This window comes from Lampris incognitus, chromosome 20 (assembly GCF_029633865.1).
Source record: "Lampris incognitus isolate fLamInc1 chromosome 20, fLamInc1.hap2, whole genome shotgun sequence".
Taxonomy (NCBI): Eukaryota; Metazoa; Chordata; class Actinopteri; order Lampriformes; family Lampridae; genus Lampris; species Lampris incognitus.
In genome coordinates this window covers 26,674,838-26,702,257 of record NC_079230.1, presented here as the reverse complement: position 1 = coordinate 26,702,257, position 27,420 = coordinate 26,674,838, and the positions used below count along the sequence as shown (strand labels likewise).

Below are 27,420 nucleotides of genomic sequence, written 5' to 3'. Positions count from 1 at the left end.
ATTACATCTATTTACCTACCTATTTAGCTTCTTTTATATGTCGACGCATGTGTACATTCACTTTATGTAAAGTGCAGTTTACATCGCATTTTGTTGAACGAAACGCGCCATATCAGTAAGGTTTTATGTTATTGATTCCGTCACTGATGGACGGAATCATTCTGTAATTATTCTGTAATCACTCTGTTTTGCTCTTAATTAACACTTTCTCCGGGTTTCAAGTGGGACCTGAGGTAGGAACCCTTGTAGCCGTGTTCGCGTTTCCTCGGAACACGCCGTCCTCAGTTGCTAAGTAACAGCCACGGGGGACCGCTACTGCCGCTGCACCGCCGGATACTCGGCGGATGCGAGAAATTTAAGTGTTCTGCGGCGACGGAGAAGACGACCTTGTAAAAGATGGACGAGGGAACGGATTTGTCTCTGACCATCTCTCAGATTGTCCAGCGGCTGAGGGGAAGCCATCTGCACTCTCAGATGGAGAGACAGGCCAAAGTGAGTCGCCTTTTCTGCACACCGGCGGATTCCCCCACCCCATCCCTCCTCCCCCACCCCCCACCCCAACCCGTTTAACCCATACAAACGGCGTGTACCTTACGCCAACCTGCTCCCAGCCCTTTCTGTATTGTTATGGATGAATCTGAATGCGTTTTTCTACCTTCCAGACTACCATTGGTTTCCATTCATTTTCAGTGCAGTGTGAAAGTCAACTTTTTAGGATAGGTACACCATCACAGAAAAAAAAATCAACGTTATTCAAATTTTTGCCACGGTTGCGTTATTTTTGCCGGGTGATGCAGCCGAGAGAGAAAATAGTCCGTGGAATGACACGCTGTTTTATTAACGAGACTTAAACGCTCGCGGATTCTTCATGGTCACCGCGTTAGCCAGAGAAGCGGAGGGATGGACGATTATTTAAACACCTGAACGTTTGGATTAAAAGAAATAATGAAATTAAACTTCGATGTATTTTGGGAAATGTAAACCATACGTTGTACATCACGGACAAACGTACAAAAACAACCGGTCGGGTCCTTTAAAAAAAAAAAACCTGTGCAACCAAGAATGTCGTCCCGACTCAGCTGTCACTCAGGTAGCTTTCTATAGACCACTAGTTTAAAACAAAAGGCACCCAAGAGAAAAAAATACTGAACCTGTGACTTGCTTTTGCATGTTATTATTTAGGAGTGTTTGCACCAGCCCGAAATAAAACTGGAGTCGCTCAAAGAGGACGTGCGCAATTTTCTCAAAACGTCAGGTGAGCGCGGTGACGTCATATCATACGTCAATCAACACTATCTTGCAGGTGGGCTGATAAAGGAATCATAATGATTGATGATGGTAATGATTGTTTTTATTATTATTATTAATTTCACTACTATTGCGGTTATTGTATTTGCTGTACCTCTACAAACGTAACTCATTGATCTTTATAGCAAGCGTTCAAGTAATCGAGCAGTCGAACAGTGTTCGTTGTTGATGTGGATAATGTTGATTCTGCGACTAGATATTGTACATTTGTCTCATTTGTTCTCTTCCATTTCTGTTTTGTTTTCCTATATAGACATATTTCATCTATCTTATCTATCTATCTATCTATCAGTAAAGTACACTTTGCTATTTTTGCTTTTTTCCCTAACAGGGTGGGAAAGAAAGCTGCAGAATGCTGTATATAGGGAAATACATGTGTAAGTAATTCTGAGTGTTATATTTCTGTTAAAAGCCTTACACAAACACACTGAGGCACCTTATACGATTCATTTTAAGCCAACTCTTAAAGGGTTGCAATCATGCTGATTGGAATATAATACACTGCTGTTCGTAAAATCCATATGCAGGAAATGGTCAAAATACACATTTGAATGATCAAGAACTGAAAAGAGACTTTGATTAATATTTGTGTACTCATTAAGAGTAATTGCACTCTTAAATAGGTTTTTTGAGTAAAAATCTGGAATATTTGGCTTGTTTTAAATGAACGACATCTGCCCTGGATAAAATCTCAATATTCTGTGCAAGTCTGGTAATATTCACATTTCCTGCAATAAATCTTCCAGCTTTGTGCTCCTGCTGTTTCAGCTCTGCCATTAGCTCGCAGTCCTGAATGCTTGTGTGTCCGAATAGTTTCGACACACATGCAAATAAAACATTATACATTTTCCTGCTCCCTGTCTGATTCCAACCAGCCAGCCACCGACCCCCTGTTCTTGTCTGTGTCCGACTGCCACCCCCACCACAAAATGCCCTGTTTCTTCACATTTTTTAAAGAAATAAAAAGGGTAGAGCAAATCTGATTCTTTCGGGTGAGACAAATGTGTCTTTTGTATGAGCGCTCAGAGCAAATGTTAAACTAATTTCTTGACCCCTAGAGCAGTTTATTTCCCAGCTCTGTGCTGTGGACACTTAGATATGTTCATAGGTGGATTACCAAGTGGGCCTAATGGGCCTGGGCCCGGGGCCCCAACAGCTCAGGGGGGCCCCTAAACCAGAGCCTCTGCATGAAGTCGCTGTTATTAACTTTGCATTTCTTGTCGTATACTCAAAGGGCTTAGTCATTCATTTCAATAACAGAGCCGCAAAAGTCCTGCTGTTATACTCCCCCCACCCCCACCCCCACCCCCGGCTTCTTAATGTTATTTGGGTTCTCGTATCTCGGGCTATTAGGAAGAACACTTTAGTTCAGCCTTCCTAAGGGAAATACACAGCAGTTTACCATAACCCAGATATCAACTCCCGGGTCATACTGGATTATGCCGTCCTGTGTTTTTTTTTTTTTTAACTTGTAATATGCTTAAGTTTTCAATTCAGTGTTTTATTGCCATAATATGCCAAAGTAAAAATGAAAAAATGTCCAATAATGTCAGATCAATTAATCAGTTGAGACATTTGTCAAGGGACATAAAATCTCGAATTTTTCCGTTGTAAAAGAAAATTATGTCCAAAACTGCAACATACAGTCATACATATTTTGCTGCTTATTCCTTTTTATTTTATTGTAATTTTTAATTTTGGGAACAATTTTTGACATTTACACACAACATTAAACTGGGGTCGCTCCATAAGTTTCTGTTATTTCCGTACAGTTCAATGTCAAAGTTGCTGCAGCTTTGCAGTACAAATACTACAGCTTGATTCTAGTTATTACAATATAAGGTAAATATGCACAAGTGGTGGTAACTTTTGAATACTGGCTATTCCTCAACTGCAGCTTAATGGGGACATGCACCCCTCATTTATGTTCCCCCGGCCACAAATTCAAAATTCATTCAGGACATCTGCTGCCTTTCTTTTTAAGGAGAACATACGGCACTGTCTGATTCCTGCTTCTCTTGGACCCGAGTCAAACCCTGTCCTCTTAAAGCTGTTTACATTGGGTTGGATGTTGTATTACACAAGGGGACCATGAGTCATTAAATATGTCTTAAACAGAAGAAGTGGAAGAAGACATGAGACGAGTGGTGGATGAAGTTGTGGATGACTTTTGACTTGGCTGAGCTCTGTAATGAAAGATACTTGCAGCAGCTGCTCGCTTTTCCTTTTCTGAAAGAAAAAAAAATCTCAAATTCTGCATAGCGTGCCGTCAACATTTTGCATTTGTTGTGTCTTTTAGTTAATTGTTGCAGTTTGACAGCGCCATCAGACTGCAGTTCTGCAGGTGTTCAATATCAGTAGTAAAAACATGACAGCATTTCAATGCACTGAGTCAGGCAATAACACCACCACCAAACACCCCCCCCCCATGTTTTCTCTTGTGCTTTGGCTGAGCTAGCCAGCCCCCCCCAAGCCATCCCGGGGCTCCTCTGGCACATCTGAAAGAACCGCTGGCCTACATGCGCGAGGCACAGGTCAGTCTGTCTCTTCCTATTTCCATCGGGCTGTCTCGCTCTTCTTCTTGTCTCAGTGACTCTTGTCTTTTCTGTCTTGATGCATGCTCGTTAATCCAGGTAAGAAAATCAAAGACGGTTGAATCAGTTCATCTGGATACAATGTTTATTGATATATCTTTCATCACTCAACTAAGTGACATCTTCTTTTCTGTTAGCTTGAATTCAGAGATACAGTTTGATTTCTTTTTACAGCTTAGGTCTTTAAGAGAACGGGATCTGGTGTGTTTGTGTGTTCGTGTGTTTGTTCTGTTACAGGCCAACTGGGAGAGGAGAATCCTCAAAAGTCTGAACAGCATGAGTACGGAGCTGGGAGTCCCGCTGGCTCGCAAGGTGCCAAAATCTGTTGTCAAAGCATAATGCTCTCCAGCGTAACTGTGATAATTCCGAGTTCAAGCTTTCAAGAATCATTATGTGTTCATGAAAACCCCCCTTTTCTTGCATATTTCTCCCCGTATATCTCTGGGTTGACCGAGCTGAGAAGTGGCTCAGTCTTAACTTCAGCTAAGGGCCTGTTAGCATCAAACCTTGCTCAGAAATCCAGTGGAGTGGTAGAGCTGAAGAGTTTTGACCAAAAATACACAAAGTTATTTGGTTTAATGCTGAGATATATTTATTTGTCTTTACAGAAACATGTTTTTTATGTTATTGGTCTTTTTTTTTTTAACTGTATTGGCAGTAAAATAATTTAAAAGTAGATGGGCCATTTTTTGTTTTTGTTTTGTCCTGCTCCACAGAGACCTGCCGTGGAGCAGAAGGAGTTCATCAACAAGTGGAATGAGATGGGCACAGATGAACCAGGTTTCAAGACTTTATGCAAAAGTTTGGCCCAAAAAACATTAATTGATATAAAAGTTTAGCAATAACTTGTACATGTACCTGTACAACTTTGTATTAGTGTATTTCTTGTTTTTACTAATGAATTTCATGTTTTGTTTTTTTAACAATAATTTTCCAGGGAATTTGGATGTATATGCTTTTTTTTCAGCAGTGCCTTGTCTCTGACTAACTTTAAGCAGACTGGTGCAAAAATAAACTTCCACAGTTGACTGCTGAGCAGCACTTGTGGTGTCGCTCAGGTTTAACTGCCTTGCTCAAGTGCAACTTGATGGTAGTCGTTACAAAAAGAGAGTGAGCTGCAGCTTATTTTGGGATACATCGACATGAGACGACGGGGGTCTCTTGCCCTCGGTGTTAAACATCACATCTCTTGATGTTTTAACATGGGGGTGCTTGCAGAGCTTGCTCCTGACAACAAGCGAAGGAGTTGCACAAATACACGCGTTGCACAAGATGTATCTTTGTATCCTAACAGTGCTATCTGAGCATGTTGGGATATGATAACATTTAGGACTGTGGGCTGTCACCTGGCTGTAAACACTCGGGGTTGTAGAAATTATCCAGACCCCTTGGACTGAGCCCCGATATCAAGCGGAACTACACCATACATCCAAACCTAACCATGCCCCCCCCCCTTCCAGGGCTGACAAGGCACTTCACTTTATTGCTGTGCTGGATGGTCATCGGCTGGAAGTCCCACTTCAGGCAGCCTGAGGCTGCATTAGCTTACCCAGGCCACTCTGCTGCAGTTGCAGACGTGTTCAGGTCTGCAGTGGTCTGCAGGTCTGACTGCACTTAGTCAAGCCTGTCAGGACAAGTTCATGCTGAGAATGAGCAAGTTCAAGTTTTTTTGAATGAAACTTAACTGATAAATAAGTTAATACTCATGATAGTATATAGCTTTAGCAACCAAAACGCTATACTTATATAATCGCTGTCATCACTCAGTGATATTACCAATGAATCACGTTTACACATATGTGATTGTTTGTCCTCCACAGATGTAAGTCATGTCAGGCCCGTCTATGCCCCGAAAGACTTCCTAGAGGTAAATGGCCTTTGTGTTGAAATCCACACCAGAGGTTGGTCTGGATGAGATCTGGTGTAACTAGAACCACATTTCCAACACCTTCCAGGTGCTGATCAGCCTGAAGAACCCCAACCACGACAGCAGTGATGAGGTCAGCGTCAGGAGCCACTGGGGTCTCATCCAGGTACCCCTGAATGTCCGGGATATCCCACAGATGGTAAGAAAGTGGGATGTGGGTGCATATGTGCATGTAGTACATGTGCACGTGTGTGTAGTGTGTTTATTATCACTGCTCTATAGGCATCATGCACATGTTTCTTACCAAGCTGGCTTTGGACTACGTTAATGATGCCAAGACTTTGATTTAAAGCCTACTTTTGTGTTTGTTTGTTTATTTGTTTGTTTGGTTATTTATTTATTTATTTACCGACAGAGAGAGGCCTTTTCAGAGCTGAGCCTGACCACAGGACAGATGGGCATCGACGACCACACCCATGTACATCCAGGTGACGGAGAAAAGACTGGGTCTCTATTGGGCTTTTGCCCTTCTTAGTGCTTAGATGTCAGATTGGTCACAAGGGTTTTTTGGTCTTAAGATCTTCTCAGCTTATGTATTAGTTACTTATTAATGCAAAATTTAGATTGATTTTCCAAAAATTATGGCCACCAGAGACATCTTCACTCATGTGTGTCGGTTTCCTTGTTTCAAAACAAGAGATGTGATCAGTTTGCAAGGTTGTGCTTGTTTATATTGGGGCTAATCAAGTGGAAATATGCTAATTCTATTGCTTAACTATGTTATTACGCATATCGCATATGTATTTATTCCTGCTACCGGAGTTGTAGGTAGCCATGAATTGGGCAGATCGGTATCACTCATACTATGAATAGTCACCTCCTATTTTAGTTTGGTCGCGGGGATGCTGGAGCCTATCCCAGCTGCCCAATGACTGCTGGGATAGGCTCCAGCATCCCCGTGACCCTGACAGCAGGGTAAGCGGTTTGGGTAATGGATGGATGGATGGATAAAGCAGTATTTGTCTAACAAGAGATAATCTGAATCACCAAGATGAAGACTTGTCTAAATTGTGAACATTGGTATCAAATGATGTAAACCTCTCTAGCTGGTTGTGGCTCCCATGCAGATTCAGGCTGTCTGGGACCTCTCAACCTTTATCTCTGTGTCCACAGACTGTCGGTTTTGCGGTTTATGGCTCAGGTTTGAAGCGGCATGGTGTCCACTGGCCCTGTGTTTGTAAATGAAGCAGATAATGTTGGAAGGGTTTTCAAAGGGCAGCCCCTCCCAGCTGACTACTGATGCGTTCCTGTTGTTCATTCTTTCCTTCCTCTGCACAGACTTGTTTGAAAGCGAGTATGTACACATCGGAAAGAAAGGTAAGGCAGATAAAGTGTTGGGTTCAGTGATTTAAATCGCTTTTATGTGTGTGTGTGTGTGTGTGTGTGTGTGTGTGTGTGTGTGCGCGCGCGCATGTGCATGTCTAGCTCCAGTGGTTTAGCACTTTCACTGCTATAGCCACAGTATTTGTCTCTGAAAAATGTGTTGAACGTTGGAATTTGCATCTATGGCTGCCATTCTCTCTTCACGTTTTCAATCTTTTTATTTTTTCAATTTTCATCATGTCCTGTTTATTGGTGAATACTGGAACACATGAGCTGTCTGAAATCACTCATTACTCACTATATTAGTCCACTTTGTAGTGATTTTGTCATATTGTAGTGCTGTCCATCCATCCATCCATCCGTTATCCAAGCAGCTTATCACAATTGGGGTCACGGGGATGCTGGAGCCTATCCCAGCAGTCATTGGGCAGCAGGTGGAGAGACACCCTGGCATGTGGTAGTCTGCAGCCCTCCCCTGATCAGCAGAGGGGGTGGAGCAGCGACCGGGATGGCTCGGAAGAGTGGGGTAATTGGTGGCATACAATTTGGGGGAAAAGTGGGGGGGTAAAATCAATTCTGCTTCTAAATGAGGATACCTGTGTTCATTTGAAATGGTGTCTGTCCTCCATCTGAACCCTTTGCCACCCAACACAGGTGTTTTTATTTAGAATGTCTTTTAGCATCAGTAGCTGGCATGCTGGGGTGCTGGAGCCTTCTGCCTTGCTCTCTCTTTGTCCCAGAGTGACGTCTGGCTCACCTTCTCTTTCGTCTTGTCCACTGTTCATGTCAGTCAGTGTCAGTCTAGGATCCAGCTTCACTGTGGTATGTAAAGCACAGGTTGTTAGACTGCCCTGTGATGGACTGGCGGCCTGTCCAGGGTGTCTCCCCGCCTGCCACCCTATGACTGCTGGGATACGCTCCAGCATCCCGCAACCCTAAGTAGGATAAGTGGCTTGGATACTCGATGGATGGATGGAGGTTGTTAGATTGACACACCTGAGGCTGATCACTGTTGCACCTGCTCTCTTGCGATCGATGCCCCCTCTCTTTCCCCTTGCAGCCAAGGCTAAACCACACACCTCTACCACACGTGGTAAATACTAAATGTAGCTCTTGGCAATATTGGCAATACTGAATACCTCATTGTCAACAATGTGATGATGTTTTGTGGTGCTTTCCTAAGATATTTACACACTAATGAAATGCAGAGAAATGATCATTAGTAATGTGGATATGATGACCAAGCAGACATGCGTTGTTCATTTCGGTCAAACAGTCAGATCAGTTCATAAAATTGTCTCAATGTACTGTAAATGTAGCCTTTAAGACCAGGGACTAACAACATTTGAGTTATATCACCATATTACCACAACCACAATCCAACACCATATCTAGCCGTGTCACAATATTGATTTTATCGATACATTTCCCAGCTAGGGCGGCACGGTGGCGCAGTGGGTAGCGCGGTCGCCTCACAGCAAGAAGGTCCTGGGTTCGAGCGCTGGGGTAGTCCAGCCTTGGGGGTCGTCCCGGGTCGTGCTCTGTGTTCTCCCCGTGTCTGTGTGGGTTTCCTCCGGGTACGCTGGTTTCCTCCCGCAGTCCAGAGACATGTAGGTCAGGTGAATTGGCCATACTAAATTATCCCTAGGTGTGTGTGTGTGAGGGGGGGGGGGTTGTGATGGCCTGGCAGCCTGTCCAGGGTGTCTCCACGCCTGCAGCCGAATGACTGCTGGGATGGGCTCCAGCATCCCGCGACCCTGAGAGCAGGATAAGCGGTTTGGATAATAGATGGATTTCTCAGCTCTAAGCAAATGATAATTGTCTCTGCTCTTGCCGGTGGCCTACAGTATGGTACATGTGCATTTTTCTTCCCGCTCTTTCTCTTTCGCTCACTTACTTACAATACATACACCACCTGGCCCCATTAGAAAATCCCTAATGATAGCTCCCGCCATTATTAATCACCTCCTCTGATCCCTAAAGTGGTGTCGTCTGGCCTAACAGGCGAGAGGGGCACTTTGACTCTTCAGTCATCACGGTGCAGTGAGCGTGGCGTAAACACAACCCTCTCATGGACACCGATCAGACCCCGATTGATGGGACTCTTGGAGAGCACAGCCGGTGTTTCGTATACACAACCCTAAAGACTCGTGTCCGTTCTTTTTACCCTTCCGTCTAGTGTGTGTGTGTGTGAGCTCTAATACTTGGCCTGGGGTATTCCAGGCCAAGAGTTTAATGCACTTAAAATATCGAAATAATGAAGAGAGGATTTTCTTCAGTTTATGTTATGGCTGGCCAACACCTCGAGTCGAGGACTGCGATTTTTTTTTTTTTTTTTGGCAGCCGTCACGCTGGATGGAGGACAGGTTGGAGATAAGATGGAGAGTTTGGAGAGCGTGTCGAGATGTGTGGGTTTGAGTGGTTCTGAGAGGGTTTACGTAATGACCGCTGTTGCACACATTCCGGTGTTACGTATTTTGTGTTGACACAGTTTTTGTGCCCTAAAGCAAGGCAGTGGAATGTTTGTGTTGTTGTTTGCAGCAATGTCCCCATTTACACGGAATAAATGACAATATATGTCGATATATTTTGTCTCTGCCTCTTTGTCCAACTTTCTCACCGTCTGTCTGTTCATCTGTCTGTCAATCTGTCTGTCTTGCTGTCTGTTTATTCTGTTTTCACATCTCTCTCGCTCTCCTGTCAGTGGTTATGGAGCAGGACAGTGCTGCAGCACAGCAGTACAGCAGGCAGGGTTGCCCTACAGGGCTGCGGGCGGACCTGTGGGCCCTTATCCTCAACTCCACTAACCAGCCACAGGTAACACACACACACGCACACGCACGGTCAAATTACTCTCCAGCGGCCTCTGTCAGCTGTCAGTGTTTGTTATAAAGTGCTCATGCGTGTACAGCTGCAGCCATTCCCAAACTCCATGTTTTCTACATCGGGAGCCTTTAAACTGCCGTCGTTTCTGCAGTTAATGATTGGGCCGTTGAAGGCCTCTCTGCCCAGTCATGTCTGTGCAGATTCCTAGAAATACTTTCTGGCCGACATTGCATGTTGGCATATTTCCTGTACATTGAGGTAGAGGTTAATGCATACGACCCTCCAGTGTGTATGTGTGTCTGTGTGAATGTGATGTGTAAATCATGTTGTGTGAGGTTTAGGATGCTCTTATTTTAATGCTTGAACATTATCGCGGAGCCCAGAAAGACTTGCTGACTGTTATTGTCTGAGCTATTCGGTATCCAAGTAACAAACATAAACATGTTTTCTTACTGTGCGTACACGTGAACTGAATCACTTAAATCTATATAGTAATAAATACACTCTTATGATATTTGAATATCGGGCGCCGGGTAGCATAGCGGTCTATTCTGTTACCTACCAACACAGGGATCGCCAGTTCAAATCCTCGTGTTGCCTCCAGCTTGGTCGGGGGTCCCTACAGACACAATCGACCGTGTCTGCAGGTGGGAATCTGGATGTGGATATGTGTCCTGATCACTGCACCTAGCGCCTCCTCTGGTCGGTTGGCGCGCCTGTTCGGGGGGGAAGGTGAACTGGGGGGAATAGCTTGATCCTCCCACGCACTACGTCCCCCTGGTGAAACTCCTTACTGTCAGGTGAAAAGAAGCGGCTGGCGACTCCACATGTATCGGAGGAGGCATGTGATAGTCTGCAGCCCTCCCCGGATCGGCAGAGGGGTTGGACCGGCGACCCAGATGGCTCAGAGAGCAGGGTGATTGGCCAGGTACAATTCGGGAGGAAAAAAAAAAAAGGGGGGGGGGTAATGTCAATAATATTTGAATATTGTGTTAATAAAAATATTTAGGGTTCCGCCCCCTCCTTTGCTTTGACTTCAAGGTGACTATTGTTTGTCACGTGGGTGTCTAACCTGTGTTTGCCAGGTCTTCAGAAAACTTGTTTCTCAGACTGAACCCCAACCCAACTGGCAATCTGCAGGTTTCGCTCAAATGTTAAATAAGCCTCTGCAGTCTTTGGTGCCCCACGGGCAACCTAATGTACCTCTGTCTGGTCTTTGGATGCACACATGCCAACATAATCAGATGGTGTTGGTTTGACATCGCTGTCTCCGACAGGACGGCTGTGGCTCTTTGTGTGGCAAACTGCTGTATAAACGCTGAGCTGCAGGGACCCCGGACCACCGACCCTGGTGACGTGGTCGACCTGATAAAATAACACAGTGCCAAGGGAAGATTGATGTTCAAGGGCGAGCTTAGAGGAACCCAATGGAGGTCTGGAGAGTGTTAGCTCAGGCCCCAGACTGCGCCAGGGCAAACACATTTAGCAAAGTCAGCTAGCTACGTGCACACCCCCTCACATTTCCAGAGTTGCGTGACATGCATCCTATGAACGCTCGTTGCTAAACTGTGCTGTTACAGATGATTAATAACCCGACACAATGTAAATGTTTTAATTAAACTGGTAAATGTTTTAATTAAACTAAACACAAGTGTTTGTGGGGTCCGGCTCCTCCTTCCCAAGCTGGCGGTAGTAAATATTTGTATTCAAGGGAACTGTTTATTTAAATGAGCAGAAATTATTTCCTACCTGTGATTTTCCTTTGTCAATACGCCTCTGTGTCTCATTTTTAAAGTGGACAGAGAACTCTAGTATCGAGGAGACTTCAATCCAGGTCTTGTTAGATACTGAAATTCAGTTGGTGGTGTTCTATCTGTCGTGAGGTTGTAAAAATGTCAAATTTTGCGACCTTTTCTCGATTTTCGCCACATCACCTTTGCGACGTGTCGTAAATCACCGAGCCGATCGTCGCAAAACTTGGCCAGGCTCGTCTACACTCTCAGACGAATTTAAAATACATTTTAATGTCAGTCCGATGCGATTAGTCAGTTTTTACGATAATAGCTCATTTCCAAAAATTCTCAGTAACTCGTGAACGCGTTGAGAAATCAGCCGGAAGTCTAAGAAACATGTTCAAGCCTTCGTATTGAACTACACTGCACTTCACCGCTAGGGGGCGACAAAACGCGAAAAGTTTTTATCTCGCAATCGGCTGCATGGATTTGTACAAAATTCCGTTTGCTCGAGCTCGGGTCATCAAATTTGGTAATGATTGTTTAAAGGTGGGTGTGGCTTACTACAACAAATCTAAATTTATAGACATCTCCAAATTTCAATTAGAAAAAAATCACCCGTATGTCCTACAGAGCGGATTTTTTTCAGCACATCCACTGACGCGTAATTAAATTTTGCCCCGCTGCAACTTATGGTCAATTCAGAAGTGCAAAATCGAAATGCGAAATGCAAAATCAATCAACATCTATATCTCCACAAGTCTCATTCAAATGCTACCAAAACTGACACAGGCATTCTTTAGATACTAGAGATCACATGTTTCTAAAAGTATACAGATATGTCAAACAATGATTCTGCAGGGACATTCAATGTCTTACTGCCATTAGTACTATATGCACAACATTTTCTGTTTCGCCAAATGTTTGATCAAACTTCATCAAAATCTTTGACAATACAGCTGATATCAGCAGAGGTTTTTGTGATTTCTTTCAGGATTTTATCACCAACACTTTTGCTACAACTGGCCCCCAAAGTTTGCTCAAACGCTGTGGTAGGGGCTTATATTACAAAAAATATCACATCTCCTGAACCCTTTGTGTTATTGCAACCAAATTTGGTGTACTTGTGTATGACGTCTGAGTGACCATGACAAATTTTGTGCCATTTGACCAAGAGGTGGCGCTGTAGAAGCATCATAAGTTTAAAAGTCATAATTCATTAGCTGTGAGTTCTATTCATTTGAAAATGTGTATGCTTCTTCATTGTACAAAGGTTTAATGATATCTAGCAGGACGTCCTCATGCTCCAAAACATGGCCGCCATCAGCCAAATTTCAGCTGCCAACACACAATTCTGTACGACTGATCATCATGAAATTTGGTACACATTTGCAGGCACACTCCAGATGCAAGCCTCCAACATTTGGTCATAATCAATCTTGTGGTGTTGCTGAAACAACTTACTTTACGTTTTGGCATCTAGCTCAAAAAAAATTTGGTCTTGAATCAAAATTTTGGCTCCTCCTGAATCCATGGGTCATGCCAAATCATGTGCAGGTACACCCCAGATGCAAGCTGACTACATTTGGTCTGAATTTGCCAATAGGTGGCACATGTGTGAAACTGTTTAGACCCCATTAATTGCAGCTTGGGGCTATATTTTATGATTATTTCTAGATTTTACCTTATTTTTCATATATTTCTTAAAATATGATGATAGTAAACTCATGAAACCCTCATAATATAGATGTCATATCTATTAGAAAGCAGGACATGGCTTTACCTTATAATGGAAGTCAATAAATTGAATGTATATTGTCATTTACTATCAGCAGAATGCTTTAATTAACCAATCAGAATCCAGTATTAGACATCCCTGTGTAATTAAAATATTTATTATAGAGGGCCAATCCTGACTTTTTATGAAATAAAGTAATACATAATTTTTAAAATTGCTCAAATGAATTGAGAAATAAATACATGAATAAATTAATTAATTTAATAATGAATAAATAAATGAAATGATCAAATAAATTAATAAATGAATTAATTAATAAAAAATGCGCAGAGAAATGAATTTATAAATGTGTAAATGAATTTATCTCAGGCATTTTCTGTCATTCACTATATCATATCAGAATTTATTTTACCTTGCAGGATTTATTTTTCTTCAGAATTTTCTAAAGTGGTGTGGCCCAATTTATTTCACCCACAGTATGTAAATTATGCATTGTCTTAGATTTGTGATTGGACGGTGTATGGCACAGTATCTGGTTAGGTTGCTAATGCCTAGTGCCTATAAGTATGAGGTGGAAGCTAAAAGTCTGTGTTCACGCATGCTATACAGGGTTCAGTCTGAATGCTTGGACTCCCCCCCCCCCCCCCCCCCGTTTTTCTCCCCAATTGTATCCGGCCAATCACCCCACTCCTCCAAGCCCTCCCCGTCACTGCTCCACCCCCTCTGCTGATCCGGGGAGGGCTGCAGACTACCACATGCCTCCTCCGATACACATGGAGTCGCCAGCCGATTCTTTTCACCTGACAGTGAGGAGTTTCACCAGGGGGGTGTAGTGCGTGGGAGGATCACACTATTCCCCCCAGTTCCCCCCTCCCCCCGAACAGGTGCCCTGGCCGACCAGAGGAGGCGCTAATGCAGCGACCAGGACACATACCCACATCTGGTTTCCCACCTGCAGACATGGCCAATTGTGTCTGTAGGGACGCCCGACCAAGCCGTAGGTAACACGGGGATTGAACTTTTCTACGGTGTCAACAGGTGGAAACTAGGATGGGCACCCAGCATTCCATCACCATGTGAACTTTGACTCTGTTGAAGAGCAACTTCCTCCAGGTTGCGCCAAGCAATGAGGGCCACATCTACATTCACAGATGAAGAGAATACAGCCAGTTTTTTCCGTCAACACTTGAAGGTGGCGCTATTGGTGGAGCTGTTGATGTGAAAGGTCTATAGAGACAGTTTGTGTAAACAGACATGTTCAGGTTCAAGTTACTTTATTTGTATCCATAGGTAGATTTGGTTCATGGTAAGACAAGGTATCTGTCTTGACACCTATTTTACAAACAACACAGACAGCAGGCAAGTACGATAAAAGTGTTATGTTGCTACAACTTGTTCATCAGCGTGATGGCTGCTGGAACAAAGCTAGTTTTATACTGCTTTTGTCTACACCTTGGGACTACAAACTTCCCTTCAGAAGGAGGAAGCTGGAATTCACTGTGCAAAGGGTGGGAGTCGTCATTTAAAACCAGTCTGGTTATCCGCGGTAATGGTCTGGTGTACAGGCATGCTGGGTGAAGCTGTGACTCACCAGTCAGCCTACTGGACCATTTAAAGAGAGCTTTCCAAATCACGACACGAAAGAAAAAGATAAAATCAATTCAATAAAAGCACGATAGATTGAGCTCATTATGGTTTTGTCAATGTGACAATAGGACAGTTTTCTCAAACAAAACAAACATCCTCTAATACTCCCAAACCGGGCATTAGCGATCGAACCAGATACTGTGCCAAGGATCGTCCAATCATGAATCTGGGACAACGCATAATTTGCATGCTGAAGGCAAAATAAACTGCAGGAAAGTCCTGCTGAAGGAAAAAAAATCCTGCTAAATGTATTTTTGAATTTATTTTTGAATTAATTTCCCAATTTGTTGAGAAATAAATAAATAATTTATGTATTATGTGTTATGTGATACGTAAATAATAATAATAATACATGTATTAGTATTATTTATGCATTATGTATTATTATTTATGTATACATTTTTAAAATGTATACCGCTTATCCTGAGGGCAGGATAAGTGGTTCAGATAATGAACAAATAGTTTATTTATTTCCTAATGAGTCAGGTTTGGTCCTCCATGATTTATACCATGATCACAGACAATAATGGTCTCTGATTGGCTGGAGGATGTGCATTAATTTCCCCTCGGGGGTGAATAAAGTATTCTGATTCTGTTTAAAACTGTATAATGCACACCTATAGACTGGTTCAAATCACTGTTCTGAATGCATGCGCTGTAACCATGGCAACAGACTGAATCAGTAGCAATCGCGGTGAACATTCAGATTTAGCTCAGCGGTCGAGACCACCGTTCTGTGATTCACGTCGGGGGTTTTTTGGCCTCAGCGTTGAGCGTACCCTGTCACGTATTATCCCACAGGTAATCCGCCAGGCATGACTGTAGCATAACCTCCTCTGACACCGTCCAGATTACTGTAGCCCTCCATCACGTATGGACTCAAAAGAACTACCCTGCACTCTGTTTCTGTCCTCCTCACATCCGTTAGCCATCGCTGGGGAACTTCATCAACTGACAATTTTTTTTCCAACTTCCATTCATAATATGTTCCTTCCTTCTTTTATGATGTCTCAAACCGGAGATGATCCCCAGTTTAACCCCGCTGTCGGAAACATGAGCATATCCATCCTTAAACCTCGGTTGAATCCTGCTAGTGTCAAGTGTCAGAGAAGGCGCATAAAGCTGATTTAGTCGCATCCATAAGGTGGGTTATGGATTCATAAATCTGAAATTCGGTGAACGGATCCCTGTCACGTGATTGTTGGAAAATGATTAGGCCTCAGCCACTGTTTGTGTGGTATTGTGTTGTCAAATGTGAGGTTTTGAGTTTACGATGATGTCGATCAATCACAGTGTATAATATGTGTTTATATGTACTGAGTCGTCTGTGGGTCGGTGTCGGCAAGGCTTTTCTGTTCGGTGACTGTCGGTTTCTTCCTGTTCAGGATGTGATGCACTACGAACAGCTGAAGGCGGGGGTCATCCAACACGACCTGCTGGTGGACAGCCTCATCTACAAGGTACGCTCTGTTATATATCTGTTCTGGTCAGGTCGCCGAGGACAGGACCATCCAACACCAGACACCAAACATCTGCTTAACTGTGCTCTCCGCTCAGCCCAGCTGATTCTGCCTTTATTTATTAGCTCTTCATCTGCTCCTGATCGTCTATGGGTTCAGTTTTCTTTTTGGTTTTATTTCCATTTTATTCATGTCATTCTTTTTTTTAAATTCTTGTATACTTTCTTCACTTTATTATGGTTGAAATTCATTTAAACTTTCTTACAAATAACCTGAGAAATTTAAGGATTTTCAGGTGATGTGAGCCATCTGTAAATATCTGTTCATATCTAGATTATAATTATAATCAAAGAATTATTATAAACATCGGGCGGTATGGTGGTGCAGTGGTTAGCATGGTCGCCTCACAGCAAGAAGGTCTTGGGTTCAAACCACAGGGTTGTCCAACCTTGGGGGTCGTCCCGGGTCCTCCTCTGTGTGGTGTTTGCATGTTCTCCCCGTGTCTGCGTGGGTTTCCTCCGGGTGCTCCGGTTTCCTCCCACAGTCCAAAGACATGTAGGTCAGGTAAATCGGCCATACTGAATTGTCCCTAGGTGTGAATGTGTGTGTCGGCCCTGTGATGGCCTGGCGGCCTGTCCAGGGTGTCTCCCCGTCTGCCGCTCAATGACTGCTGGGATAGGGTCCAGCATCCCCGCAACCCTGATTGGGATAAGCGGCTTGGTTAATGGATGGATGGATCGACTTTCTTCACTTTATTATGGTTAAAAGTGCTCATTCTACTTTTTAATTGGTCTGTCTTGTTTCTTTTATTCTCACCTTCATTTTTTCTGTGCACTTTCACTTAATGTAAAGAGCATTGCATTTTAATGTATGAAATCTGCTATATAAATAAAGTTTGATTGGTTGGTTGATTGATTGAGCTAATGTTTTTATTTTGTTTGCCCCAACAGCTGCTATGGATAGTACATAATCAATATTTACAGAAAATATGTTAAAGTTTAAGCCTGAAATGGTTCTGAGATGTTTTTTCGGCTTCTGGTGTATACTCTGGCTACTGTCCATACGTTTGGTGTTTTTTAATCACTGAGCTGCAACGTCGGAAGTGATGAATGTTAAATGTTCTTCTCTCTCCTGTGGCGACTGGCCTACCCACCAGGATGTAAAGCTCACAGCCAGTAATGATGACCACTACTTCGTGTTTGAAGATTTCCTCTACCAGGTGGGCTCACTCTCACTCTTCTTCCTTCATTCTCCACCGGTTTGTTTCTTTCGTTTATGTGCACCCATTTCCTCCATCCGTCCACAGTGCACAGGCAGCATGAGGAGTCTGTCTTTCTTCACCTTTTCTCTTTCTGCAGTTTTCACAGGATTGCAAGCTGTTTGACTTGACTTCTGGCATTTAACTAGTTAACATATTTCTGGGGCGTCTGGGTGGTGTAGCGGTCTATTCCATTGCCTACCAACACTGGGGTCGCCGGTTCGAATCCCTGTGTTACCTCCGGATTGGTTGGGCCTCCCTACAGACACAATTGGCTGTGTCTGTGGGTGGGAAGCCAGATGTGGGTATGTGCCTCCTGGTCGCTGCACTAGCGCCTCCTCTGGTCAGTTGGCGCGCCTGTTCAGGGGGGAGGGGGAACTGGAGGGAATAGCATGATCCTCCCACACACTACGTCCCCCTGGCGAAACTCCTCACCGTCAGGTGAAAAGGAGTGGCTGGCGACTCCACATGTATCGGAGGAGGCATGTGGTGGTCTGCAGCCCTCCCTGGATTGGCAGAGGGGGTGGAGCAGCGACCGGGACGACTCGGAAGAGTGGGGTAACTGGATGGGTACAATTGGGGAGAAAAAGGGGGAAAACTCAAAAAAAAAAGTATTTAGGTCCACATTTCAGCGTTTCCCTCGTATTCCCGCTCTCCTCAGCAGTGATAAAAGTAGGTGTTGCTGCGCACCGGGCACACAAAACCCTTGTGTTAGTACGACTCTGACACTGTTCAACATCAGTTCACACATCTCAACAATTTATTTTGGTTGAACACATAAGCACCGTGAGACTTCCAACCCAGCAAGTTTACTGTGTTTTAAGGGCATTCGTCGAAAGCTGCGCTAGCTATTTCCAGTTGCACGTAAATCCGGGACGGCGAGAGAGCGTCATGACGATGTGTGCACGGCGTGTCGGAGATGTTGTAATGGCCTACTCTGTTAGCCACAGGTCTGTTTGCGTTTTCTGCCTTTATCTGATAGGTAACTAATAACGGACCCACTGAGTGGTTTATTCAGAGCTACTGAACATGATGTCAGCCTGCAGTCGTCTTATCGCTGGGCACACAGGTGTGGTGGGAACAAAGCGACCGTGTTATGGTCAATATTGACAGATCCTGGACTCACTAGGCAGTGAAAGAATTCAGAAGCATTGAGATTGTGAGACTCGACTGAAGCAGGTGAATTGGTGTTGGACAACCCTTTCTGGTCGTGCGTACCAACAACCCCTCCTCATGGCTAGCTTATAGGCCGAGTCTCTTTGCTTTATGTTCTGGTCCTACTTATTTTTTCTGTTTATCGGTTCTATGGTTGATGTCATTCTCTGGCAGGGAGCTGACATTTGGACTCACTATATTTTTTGCCTATAAAGTTTGGTTGACTTTGCCCTGATCCTACCCTGCTCAAACACACCGGCACCTGACGTAGCAGTCTAGATGAAAGGTACAAATATATGTTGCACAGTCAAAAAGGCCCACAACATCATGACACAAAATGCCCATCTGGAGACTCCAAATGGGCATTTTGGAGGTCTTTCTATACATATCCACCATGAAAAACATGCTCATATTTTGGTACTATGTCATCAAATTGGAAGAGGCAACTGGTAAGACTTGTAGCAATAGCTCCATTGAGTCATGGGCTCAGGAGAAAACCCAAATCTGACACTTGAGGAACAAGCTATACTTTCTGGAGAGACCATGATCATGCGTATATCCAAAAGTGTTCTAGAGCTGCAGCCATTTCAGCTTGGGTGCATCATTTTGAATAATAATGGCAATAATAATACATTTTACTTGCAAAGTGCTTCTTATTGCACAACATTCCCAGAGTGCTGCTACACATTTTTTGGTATTGGGTTCAGAAATCTAGGGGCATCTTAATGGGTTAGCATCAGTAGACGCTTAGCCCTCGACACATAAGGGGGAGATGGGAGGGGTCCTGTGTTGTCAGCAGGTGGATGCTTGGCAACAAGAAGTTCCCACTGGATGAATTTACACGTGATTGAAGATTTACCTTCCGCTTCTGGTGTTGGAAGATGGCGGCATGAACTCAGGTTTGCAGCAGCCTCACCCAGTACTGGTGTGGGACGATGGCGGCGTGAATTCAGTACCATCCATGCAGTGTCTTTGTCCACGTCTGCGTCTAAATTTGTGTCTTCATTTGATGGCTTGGAGAGCTGGTGCTGGATCGACTAGGGGAGCTTGGTCTGCTGCGTCCTGTGGGCCCAGGGACCACGGCCCTGCCCGGAGCTGTTCCCGAAGAGCAAACACAGAGGGCAGTCTGACAGGACACGGAAGCGGGGCGGGCTAAGCCAACTGCTAGCCCATGCAGACCAGCGGTTCCGATAACACCGAGGGCGGTCTGGCGGCGGCCTCACCTAGCGTTGACTGTGTTTTTGGTGTCATCGTGTGGAGTGCGGGGAGGTGTGTCAAAGATGTCTGGCTGGGAGAGCTGGCGTTGGATCGGCTGAGGGAGCCTGGTCTGCTGCGTCTGGTGGGCCCAGGGACCACGGCTCTGCCAGGAGCGCGCTTAAGGAGGAAACACAAAGGATGGTCTGACAGGACGCAGAGGCGGGGCATGCTAAGCTAACTGCTAGCCCATGCAGACCGGCCGTTCCGACAGTCATCCTGGCTTTGGAGAGCGACGTTTTGTATTTTTCTTGTGTGTGTTCTTGTAGTTTTTGGATATGTGTTTTTGTCTTTATGTTGCACTACTGTGAGCGTGGGGAAACAACATTTCATTTCATTTCATTTCATGTACTTCCGTACATGAAATGAAATGAAATGCCAAAGTGTTTCTGATTCCTGATTCGTCTATCTGAAATGTATTCTCTGACCTTACTAGAACTGGAAAGTATGTGACAGTCGTACGTGACTCTTACACGTGTCCGGGCTGTGAAAGTTTTACATTCGTAAACTCTTAAAGGAGTTTTTTTGTAACCTTAAACATTGACATGATCAGTGCAGTGATGATTATGTTTCCATAGGTAAACGTTAATTAGTTTTGGCTGTTTCCAGCTGGGCCAGAAGGGGACTCCTCACAGTTCATGATCCAACTCAAATAAAACGGGTGATACTTGAAGCAGGATGGCGGACTACCGGCTCTCCATCAGACATGAGTCATGATGTGGTCTGACGGGGGACTGACGGGGGCAGTCTGGATGTATGCCCCTGCCTTCGTCTCCTGAGGTTTTTCCAGTAATCCTCCACATAACGAGGTCTCCCACACAAACCACTCCTGGTCTCATTTGGCGGGTCGCCCTGAGGGATCATTTCCACCACCCAGTTCAGTTTAAGAGGCGACTGAAAATTGAAATCCATTCATAGACACAAACATGGGACTGGGTTGACCCCCCCCCCATTACTTTTATGTCGTTATATAGTGAAGCGACTGATTGGGGCTCAATGAAGGCTCGAGGAGGTGAATCCAGAGAGCCGGGCTACAGGTGGGCCTCTTTAATCGACTCCTTTCTCAAGAGAAATGAAATACGCTCAAGCACACCATTCACTATTTCACAAATACACATGTATTAAGAGATGTCCCCGCTTTTCAACAAGAGTAATACTGTGTGTGTGTGTGTGTGTGTGTGCGTGCGTGCGTGTGTGTGTGCGCGTGCGCCTGCATGTGCAACCCTCCAATCCCTCATTTTTGTGTGTGCAGTGTGTATATGTGTCTTTCTATGTGTGTCTGTGTGCAAGCCTCCAATTCAAGCTGCTCTTTGTGTGTGTGTGTGTGTGTGTGTGTGTGTGTGTGTGTGTGTGTTTCTATGAGTCATACAGATTGCAGGCCTACTAGGTAGCATGACCATGTGACTAATGTTTTTTCCTCAAAGCTTCATACACCACATTAACTTCTGTTTCAATTATATATAAATTAGGGGCTGCACGGTGGCCCAGTGGTTAGCGCTGTTGCCTCACAGCAAGAAGGTCCTGGGTTCAAACCCCAGGCCATCCTAGGTCCTTTCTGTGTGGAGCTTGCATGTGCTCCCCGTGTCTGCGTGTCTTTCCTCCGGGTGCTCCGGGTTTCTCCCACCATCAGAAAGACATGCATGTTAGGGTTAATACTGCTGTCTGTGCCCCTGACCAGGGCAGTGCTTTTCACCTGCTCCCAGTGTGGGAAGATGGCTGTGTGGATTCCCATTTGCAGCGGCCTCACCCAGTACCGGTGTGGGAAGATAGCGGCATGAACTTACGTTTGTGGCGGCCTCACCCAGTACCGTCCATGCAATGTCTTTATCCACATCCGCATCTTAAGTTTGTGTTTTCGTTTGATGGCTGAGAGAGCTGGCGCTGGATCGGCTGGGAGAGCTTGGTCTGCCCAGGGACCACGGCCCTGTCTGGAGTTGCGTCTAAGGAGGAAACACCGAGGGCGGTCTGACAGGACGCGGAAGCGGGTCAGGCTAAGCTAACTGCTAGCCCATGCAGACCAGCAGTTCCGATAACACCGATGGCGGTCTGGCGGCGGCCTCGCCTAGAGTTGGCTGTGTTTTTAGTGTGGTCTTGTGGAGTGTGGGGAGGTGTGTTGAAGGTGTCTGGCTGGGAGAGCTCACGTTGGATCGGCCGGGGGAACCTGGTCTGCCGCGTCTGGTGGGCCCAGGGACCACGGCCCTGCTTGGACAGGACATGCAAGCGGGGCAGGCTAAGCTAACTGCTAGCCCACGCAGACCGGCAGTCTGACAGTCATCCTGCCGTTCGCTCTCTTGGACAGTGAATTTTTTTGTTTTTGTTGATATGTTGGATATGTGTTCTTGTAGCTTTTCTGTGGTTTGGATACATGTGTTGTTGTAGTTTTTGGATGTGTGTGTTTGTCTTTGTGTTGCACTGCTGTGGGCTGGGGGGAACAGTATTTGGTTTCATTTCATGTACGCAGGTGCATGGAATGAAATGACCAATAGATGTCCCTGATTCCTGAGTTGGTCCCCAGGTGCTGCAGTTGCCCATGGCTCCTCGCTACACAACTACACAACACAGCTAGCTACACAGCTACACAACTAGGATGGGTTAAATGCAGACAGTAAATTTCATTTGTGTGTGTGTGTGTGTGTGTGTGTGTGTGTACAAATTGACTAATAAAGAGTATTTTATTTTATTAGAATTTAATTTCTCTGATGGAAATACATCAGTTGTAAGTGTGTGTGTGTGTGTGTGTGCGTGTGCGTGTGCGTGTGTGTGTGCGTGCACGTCTGTCTAAATCTTAAGTGCAAATGTAAACATACATCTGTTTCCGTAGGTGTTGCTGTGCTTTTCTCGAGACACGGCCATCTTGGAACACTTCAGCTACAACAGCGCCACCCCTCCTAAATCCTACATCCAGGGTGAGATGCCGTGACCTTTACCGAGGGCAGCAACCCCCCCCCCCACACACACACACACACACAGGAATCTTAACTGGGAGGTCCAGACAGCACTGGACACATCTTGCATGTCACTGTGTGTGTTTCTGCCCACAGGGACGGCAGGAAGTGAGGAGTGTGCTGTCGTGTATCCTCCAAATGGTGAGACCACCTCCTGACATTCACCTGGGGGGGGGGATTATGGGGGATCTGTGTTAATAAATATCAAATATAACATTTAACATTATCAAACACGTTCCAAAGTCTCTTGGAAAAGTAAATTTTTGGCACTTTTATGTTGGAAAAGAGTTGGCTTTTTTTTTTCTTCTCTCCTGTTGCCAAATTTCAGGAAATTGTGCAACGGCACAAAAGTGACATATTGCCGCCGTTCCATTAAAACCTCTTACGTTTTCCAAGATGAGAGATCCATCCGTCCATCATCCAAACCGCTTGTCCTGCCCTCAGGGTCGCGGGGATGCTGGAGCCTATCCCAGCAGTCACTGGGCGGCAGGCGGGGAGACACCCGGACAGGCCACCAGGCCATCACAGGACCCACACACACGCACACACACACACACACACACACACACACACACACACACACACACACACACACACCTAGAGACAAGTCAGTATGGCCGAGTCACCTGACCTGCATGTGTTTGGACTGTGGGAGGAAAGTGGAGTTTCCGATGAGGCTGATGTTAATTTATTAATTTATTTTGTTGGGTTTTCAGATGATTCTGAACTCGTATCCAGATTATACAGAGCCATCTAAACATCAGAACCTGTCTGAGAACTGGTCTGAAGACTGGGACCGGTTTGACGTGACACCAGTAAAGTTGGACCTGAGACACAAACAGCCGTAGTGCGATGGAGGTTTTGATTTGAGTAAACAGTGTGTTGACTGACGGCGGCCATAAAATGTAAAGTTGAGCTCCGTATCCAAATGTCTGTTTGATGGCTTCCAAATGATATCTCCTCCATCCCTCTCTGGTCCTCTCCTCCTCCCCCACTGGGGCGCTTTTACAGTCCATCTTCAGTTCCGTCTCATCGCCGCGCTCCTTCAGGACCAGACTGATGATGGCGTAGTGCTCTCAGGAGAGCAGTATAATAATACAAATTGTTATCATCGGCATGGTGGAGCAGTGGTTAGCGTGGTTGCCTCACAGCAAGAAAATGAGAAATAGAAAGAAAAATATATATAAAAAAACAAAACTGGATCTGGGAGAAATGGCGTGATGGGCCGATCATGATGGTTTGCTATAATGTTTCTCTACTCTTTGGTATCGCTTTTAGCTCCTTTTTTAAATGTCTTCTGATCGTATTCTGTGTTTCTTATCTAATGCCTCTTTGTGCCTGATGTGAAGCACTTTGAATTCCTTCTGTGTGTATGAAACACGTCGTACCGATGTCACGTTCCCCGTGGTTGGCGCTACGTGTATCGGAGACCGTTCGTAGACGTCCACACACTTCCCAACCACCTTAGCTGACATGGTGCGGCCTTAAGAGGACAAGGAATTGGACAAGCTAAATGGAGATAACGAAATGGATAGAGGAATAAAACAAATTGTGTGTGTGTGTGTGTGGGGGGGGGGGCAGCACAGTAGTGCTGTGGTTAGCACGGTCGCCACAGCAAGAAGGTCCTGGGTTCGAACCCCGGGGTAGTCCGACCTTGGGGGTCGTCCCAGGTGGTCCTCTGTGTGGAGTTTGCATGTTCTCCCCGTGTCTGTGTGGGTTTCCTCCGGGGGCTCCGGTTTCCTCCCACAGTCCAAAGACATGTAGGTCAGGTGACTGGGCCGTGCTAAATGGTCCCTAGGTGTGAATGTGTGTGTCGGCCCTGTGACAGCCTGGCGGCCTGTCCAGCGTGTCTCGCCGCCTGCTGGCCAGTGACTGCTGGGATAGGCTCCAGCATCCCCGCAACCCTAAGCCGGACAAGCGGTTTGGATAATGGATGGAAAAAACCCACAAACTTGTGTAAACTCAGAACAAAGTGGTTGGGTGGGTTCTGGTGTTTTATCCAGGAGCCATACAATATGAACTGCGTGATGATGATGATGATGATGATGATGATGATGATGATGATGATGATGAAACACACACTTAAAGGGTCGCGTTGCAGACCAAGCCCTGACTCGACAATGTCTCCCCTGAACAGGTGTCATCCCGTTTCACGGCTTTTCAATGTATGGTGAGTATGGTTTGTACCCTTCCTCCCCCCCAGTTACCGGCATATGAGCAGGGTGTAGACCCGAGGACCACGTACGGACCTGTGTGTGTGTGTGTGTGTGTGTGTGTGTGTGTGTGTGTGTGTGTGTGTGTCTAGTGGCGCCCCTGTGCTTCCTCTACAATGAGCCGTCCAAGCTGTACAGTGTCTTCAGGGAGATGTACGTGCGTTACTTCTTCAGACTGCACTCCATCTCCTCGTCTCCCTCGGTGAGCGCACACCACAATCTCAGACCTCTCACTGTGTGTGTGTTTGTGTGTGTGTGTGTGTGGTTGTTTGAGAGAGGCGCCGTGTGTGTCTGTGTTTGTCTGTGCTGCATGTCTAGTGTCCTTTCTGTTTATAAACCGTTACTGTTGTGAATATTGTGTCAGTGTGTTCTGCCAGGGGACGGCAAGATCGTTTTTATGGTTTGTGTGCCTGTATGTACGTATGTATGTGTGTGTGTGTGTGTGCGTGTGTGTGTGGGTATCTAAACAAATGTATTATACGTGTGTGCATGGCCCCCTGCAGGGTATCGTGTCCCTGTGCTTGCAGTTCGAGCGTCTGCTGCAGACTCACCTCCCCCAGCTCTTCTACCACCTGCGACAGATAGGCGCACAGCCGTGAGTAGCCCACACAAGAAAGAACAACCCCCCCCTCCCGTTACCCCGCAGCGCATCACATGGGGCAGTTACCTACGAGCACACCTCATGCTCGTATTCATTCCAGCTTCCCAGCTTTTCAGAATGGTACTTTGCATACAATACTACCGCATGCTTTACATGCACAGCGCAAATATTGGCATGAGGGGACGGTAAACCCAGACACAACTTTCTGTTCTAGTTTCTATTTTCACTGATGTCTCTAAATCCCCTGCAGTAAAGAAAAGAAGTGTTATGTGCTTCCTGTGTTGTCAGAGCAAATACAGAAATGGGGAAATGTGCTGCAGCGTTACCGCTCCGGCCTGTCAGACTGATCCGTGACTATGAATCAAAATTTTGGTTCAGTCCATGTTAGCTTTGGCCCGAGGTCGCCTCCGGTTGGTTGAGTGTAAATATTTGGACTCTGAAGGGCTTAGAAACACTCCGCGGTTCATTCTTGAAGTAGCCTTTTAGTGTCGCAGGAGGAGCGATCTTCTCTTTTGTTGTTTTTGATGGTGTTCATTCTCAGATGAGCGCAGCATTCTGCAGACCGCCTTAAAATGAGCCCTACAGGGGCGTCCGGGTAGTGTGGTGGTCTAATCTGTTGCCTACCAACACGGAGATCGCCGGTTCGAATCCCCGTGTTACCGCCGTTTTGTTCGGGCGTCCCTACAGACACAATTGGCCGTGTCTGCGGGTGGGAAGCCGGATGTGGGTATGTCTCCTGGTCGCCGCACTAGCGCCTCCTCTGGTCAGTCGGGGCGCCTGTTCAAGGGGGAGGGGGAACTGGGGGGAACAGCGCGAGCCTCCCGTGCGCTACGTCCCCCCGGTGAAACTCCTCATTGTCAGGTGAAAAGAAGCGGCTGGCGACTCCACATGCTGCAGCCCTCCCCGGATCGGCAGAGGGGGTGGAGCAGGGACCGGGATGGCTCGCACAAGTGGGGTAATTGGCAAAGTCAATTGGGGGGAAAAAGGGGCCAAACCCCCCCCCCCCAAAAAAAAAGATCCCTACATGATTCCAGCTCTCTGTGTGTCCAAATACCACACAGGTACTGCACGGTGGTCTTCTTGATGAAGGTCCTCGTGTTGAAAATGCACACTGACTGAAATGATTATGATGCAATTAACGAGGCAAAGGGGAAATGTGTAGGGTGTCCGGGTGGCGTGGCGGTCTATTCCGTTGCCTACCAACACGGGGATCGCTGGTTCGAATCCCCATGTTACTTCTGGCTTGGTCGGGTGTCCCTACAGACACAATTGGCTGTGTCTGCAGGTGCAGCCAGATGTGGGTATGTGTCCTGGTTGCTGCAGTAGTGACTCGTACGGGGGGGGGGCTAGGGGGAATAGCGTGATCCTCCCACGCGCTACCTCCCCCTGGTGAAACTCCTCACTGTCAGGTGAAAAGAAGCGGCTGGCGACTCCACGT

General features: G+C 45.7%; 1 protein-coding gene across 1 annotated transcript in view; it reads left to right on the top strand.

Moving 5' to 3' along the window:
* Nucleotides 1-371: 371 nt before the first annotated feature.
* The window catches only part of tbc1d19 (TBC1 domain family, member 19), a 30,687-nt gene continuing 3,638 nt past the window's right edge, over nt 372-27,420 (top strand). The window contains exons 1-18 of the mRNA XM_056300644.1: nt 372-492; nt 1,183-1,255; nt 1,640-1,685; nt 3,767-3,842; nt 4,140-4,214; nt 4,619-4,682; nt 5,723-5,769; nt 5,858-5,968; nt 6,185-6,257; nt 7,108-7,146; nt 9,857-9,969; nt 16,482-16,556; nt 17,713-17,775; nt 23,045-23,129; nt 23,265-23,309; nt 25,306-25,338; nt 25,474-25,583; nt 25,885-25,976. Of these exons, the coding sequence (XP_056156619.1) occupies nt 397-492; nt 1,183-1,255; nt 1,640-1,685; nt 3,767-3,842; nt 4,140-4,214; nt 4,619-4,682; nt 5,723-5,769; nt 5,858-5,968; nt 6,185-6,257; nt 7,108-7,146; nt 9,857-9,969; nt 16,482-16,556; nt 17,713-17,775; nt 23,045-23,129; nt 23,265-23,309; nt 25,306-25,338; nt 25,474-25,583; nt 25,885-25,976 (1,316 nt within the window). The 5' untranslated portion in view covers nt 372-396. The remainder of the gene's footprint in view (nt 493-1,182; nt 1,256-1,639; nt 1,686-3,766; nt 3,843-4,139; nt 4,215-4,618; nt 4,683-5,722; nt 5,770-5,857; nt 5,969-6,184; nt 6,258-7,107; nt 7,147-9,856; nt 9,970-16,481; nt 16,557-17,712; nt 17,776-23,044; nt 23,130-23,264; nt 23,310-25,305; nt 25,339-25,473; nt 25,584-25,884; nt 25,977-27,420) is intronic.